The sequence below is a fragment of the Wolffia australiana genome, chromosome 18, assembly GCF_029677425.1.
Source record: "Wolffia australiana isolate 7733 chromosome 18, ASM2967742v1".
Taxonomy (NCBI): Eukaryota; Viridiplantae; Streptophyta; class Magnoliopsida; order Alismatales; family Araceae; genus Wolffia; species Wolffia australiana.
This window is the reverse complement of record NC_135852.1, coordinates 3,490,283-3,493,941: the sequence shown is the minus strand read 5'-3', so window position 1 is coordinate 3,493,941 and position 3,659 is coordinate 3,490,283. Positions and strand designations below refer to the sequence as shown.

The 3,659-nt window shown below is 43.0% G+C and overlaps 1 protein-coding gene across 1 annotated transcript; it reads right to left on the bottom strand.

Moving 5' to 3' along the window:
* Positions 1-240: 240 nt before the first annotated feature.
* LOC144715300 (uncharacterized) lies at positions 241-1,351 on the bottom strand. The gene is made up of 3 exons (XM_078590231.1): positions 1,167-1,351; positions 1,005-1,092; positions 241-543 (listed from the first exon to the last, which is right to left on the bottom strand). Exons 1-3 carry the CDS (start codon positions 1,349-1,351, stop codon positions 241-243), a joined length of 576 nt encoding a protein of 191 aa, XP_078446357.1.
* Positions 1,352-3,659: the final 2,308 nt, after the last annotated feature.

Sequence of the window (3,659 nt, the reverse complement as noted above, 5' to 3'; positions counted from 1 at the left end):
ACGACATGAACACGACAACACGAAATGACATACATAAACGAAGATACGGAGGGGACATGGCTAGACATGGTCGTTCTGTTCGCTTTGTGCGAATTGGAGCGAATTGTGCATTCTGTTCGGATTTTCAAACAGAACAAAGTTGAAAATGAACAGAACTTCGCACAGACCCTTGTGCGGTTTGCATTGTGCGAATTGTGCAAATTTTTTTTTTAAATGATAATAAAAAAAAATACATCCCTCTCACTCCCAGACGGCGGGGGCGGCGGGGGCGGCGGGGGCGGCGGGGGCGGCGGGGGCGACGGGGGATTTTTCCCAACGGGAGAGGCAGACGGCCGTGTCGTGGCCGAGGCTGCGGAGCGCGTCAACGACGGATTTCCTCCGGTCACTTCTCTTGCTACTCTTCTGCTTTGACAGGATCTTGGTGATGTTCGAGAGGAGACTCCTCTCCGCCGCGCTCGCGCAGGGCGCTAAGCTCTGTTGCAGGATCCAGGATCGAGTATAATTCCTGGAGAAATCAGTCGATTGATTGGTAGATTGATCAGTCTGTAATCGGAAGAACTCGCAATCAAATTCGAATTACCGAATGGTAGATCATCCGCCAATCATCAGAAAAAAGGTTATGAATTTTTGGTAATAGATGGATCAACAGAAAAAGGTTACGAAAGTTGGCGATCCAATTCGAGTGACCTATTGATTGATCATCGGTCGATTGGCAGAGAAAAGTAAAGATATGTCGATAATCCATCAATCGGCAGAAAAGAAAGTGGCGATCTAATTCGACTCACCAATTGATTGATCATCGGGCGATAAGGAGAAAAAAATAAATAAACGTCGATAATCGATCGATCAACAATTCAACATTAAAAGAAAGTTGCGAAGGAAAGAAGCCACAAGATCAAGTCATTGGATTGATTGATCATCGGTTGACGGAGATTTGAAGGATGAAATTCGTGAAAGAAACTGATCGGATGGGAGGATGTAGAAAGGCATGAGACTGGATTAACCTTGAGGAGGTCGAGAGAGTCGCCGTGGGAGGAAAAGGAGACAGCGACGTGACCGAGATTGAGCTCATCGTCGGAGAGATAGTCGGAGCTGCCATTGAAGCAGTTACATCGCCGTGGGGGAGGAGGTTGAGGCCGCTCGTATGACTCCATGAAGTTATGCACCATTCCAGCCAAGCACTGTGAGCTCGCTCGAACTCCAACGGCTGCGCCTTCTCCTTCTCCGCAGACATGTGCCTCAGCTGCCTCTCGAAGAACCTCTTCAGCCGGAACTTGTACGCCGGCGCTGATTTCGACACCTCGATCGGGATCGAGGCATCGATTGGTTGGATCTTAAGCGGAAACGGCATGGTGGAAGCTTGATTTGGATCAAAATCTCCCGATCGAACTCCGACAACGAAAATCTCGAACAAATCAAGCTTTCAGAACAAGAAATTACACGTAGATGATCGGGAAAAAACCTCATTAGCCCTAGAAGCAATCAGGAAAATTGTAGGAGCAAATTTGTTTTTTCTGCAAATTTGTTTGTTTTGTGAGAATTGTTCGGTTTATGCGAATTTGTGCGATTTGTGCGAATTGTTCGAACATCTGTTCTAATTTTCGCACATAAAAGAACAGCACAACGAACAGATCCCTGTGCGGTTCGTTTGTGCAAATTTTTTGTTCGTTTTAAACGAACAGAACAGAACGACCATGTCTAGACATGACAAACACGGATGCGACGAACACGAATACATGGACGCGACAAAACACCGAACATAAGAAGCACGTGCCAATGAAAATCAAAATGGTCGGATACGCGGACGTGCTTTACCCGTGATATTTGAACCCGGGTCTTTCACCTTTGTATTGGCGTGTCGATTGGGCTGAACGCGAACTGGAGGAGTTGTCGATGATGGCGATGGTGGCTCTGAAGATGTCTCCAGTGGTGCAGGCTGGCATGCTCCATCAATGCAGCACAAGTTGCGTGGGCATGAAATTGCAGTATGCACACCCTACGCGTAATGTTGAGGCGTTGACACTCATTTTAGTGCTAGGCAACAACTTACATAGACTTGATGTCAGTCTGGGGATAAATGCAAGTTAATCAGAGGTGATATTATTCCTTTATTCTTCACCTTCTCCTGCGTCCTTGTCCTCCTTCCTATCTTTTCCTCTTTCTTCTTCACCCTTTTCTTCGTCTTTGCCCTTATTCTTCTTTCATTTTTTCCTCCTCTTCTTCCGTCCTTCCTTTTCTCTCTGTTCCTCTTCTTCTTGTCCTTCTTTATCACCTACTTCTCCTCCCCTTTTTCTTCACTTTCGTCTCTTTTCTTTTCTTCTTCCCTATCTTGCTTCCTTCTTTTCCCTCTTCATTCACTCTTTTCTCTTCTTCTCCCCCTTTCTCTTCTTGTCCTTACTCCTCATTCTCCTGCTCCTTCCACTTGTTTCTTGATCTTCACCTGCTTCTATTCTTTCCTCATTTTCCATTCTCGGCTTATTATTTCTCTCTGTCCTCATATTCTACTTCATCTACTTGTTTTCTCTCTTTCCTTTTAATCCCCATGTCCACCTCACCTTTATTTTGTTCTTCCTCTTCAATATCTTTCCCTCTTCTTATTGCGGTTCTTCTCAATATTCTTCTGCTCTTTCTTCCTCTTGTTCATTATTCTCTTCTTTTTCTCATTCTTATCCGCCTCTTTCTTTTCTCTGTTTCCTCTTATTCTCCTTCTTCATCTTGTCCCCCTTTTTCTCTTTGTTATGCCTTCTTGTTCATCCTCTTCTTCTCTCTATCGTGATTTTATTATTCTTCTTTCTCCTTTGCTTCTTCCTTTTGTTCTTCCTTCTTTTTTTCCTCCTCTTTATGTCTATTATTTTTCTCCATGTTTTTATTTCTCTACTTCAACTCTTTCTTCTCATTCCTCTTATTCTTCTTTTTACCCTTCATCTCCTTATTTTTCTCATTACTCTGCTTATTCTATCTCAACTTCCTCTTTCTCTTTGTATCTTCTTTTTCTCCTTATTCTTTTTTCAATCCTTCCTCGTATTCTTCTATCTCTTTTTCCTCTAAATAGTCTTTCTCTACTTCTTATTATTTCTCTTATTTCTAATCATCTTCTCTCTGTCCTTGTAAGCAGGGAAGTGTCGTGAATCACACTCATAAATTATACTAATTATTGTCTGTCTTGTCTTGTTTTTTATGTGTTTGAGTAACTGTTGTCATCTCTCACAATATGACGACTTGACGGGATTTATAGATGAGTAGCCACCCCCCACAACACATGTTATGGGCGGTGAATCAGATGGAGGTCAGTTGAATAGTATACATTAAAGGATCATATGCTTACATGAAAAAAATACATAAATATATATTTCCACAGAGCAGATTTGATGGGGGACCTTCATGATGGCATCAACAGGTGACGAGTTCAACCGCGCCGCGCTGCTTGAGCTGATGTTCACAATTTCAACTTCAAGTATCTGGCCTAATTCTTACCCGTAAGCTTATTGTTTCTTTGCATTTTAAATTTCCTTGAACGATCAGATTGGGCCATTATGTTTTCGGCCTCATCCATTATTTTCTTTTGTCTTTGTAATGTACGTTTAGGGAAATATTGTCTCGTGACGGTTTTCTCCCTCCTTGTTGGCCACTTGGGCATCTTCCCTCCCTATATGAAGGGA

Coding starts and splice junctions, on each gene's coding strand:
- LOC144715300 (XM_078590231.1), bottom strand. CDS start 1,351: ATGCCGTTTCCGCTTAAGATCCAACCAATCGATGCCTCGATCCCGATC. Junction 1,093..1,166: donor CACAGTGCTTGGCTGGAATG/GTGCATAACTTC, acceptor CTTCAATGGCAG/CTCCGACTATCTCTCCGACG. Junction 544..1,004: donor ACTCTCTCGACCTCCTCAAG/GTTAATCCAGTC, acceptor TTCCGATTACAG/ACTGATCAATCTACCAATCA.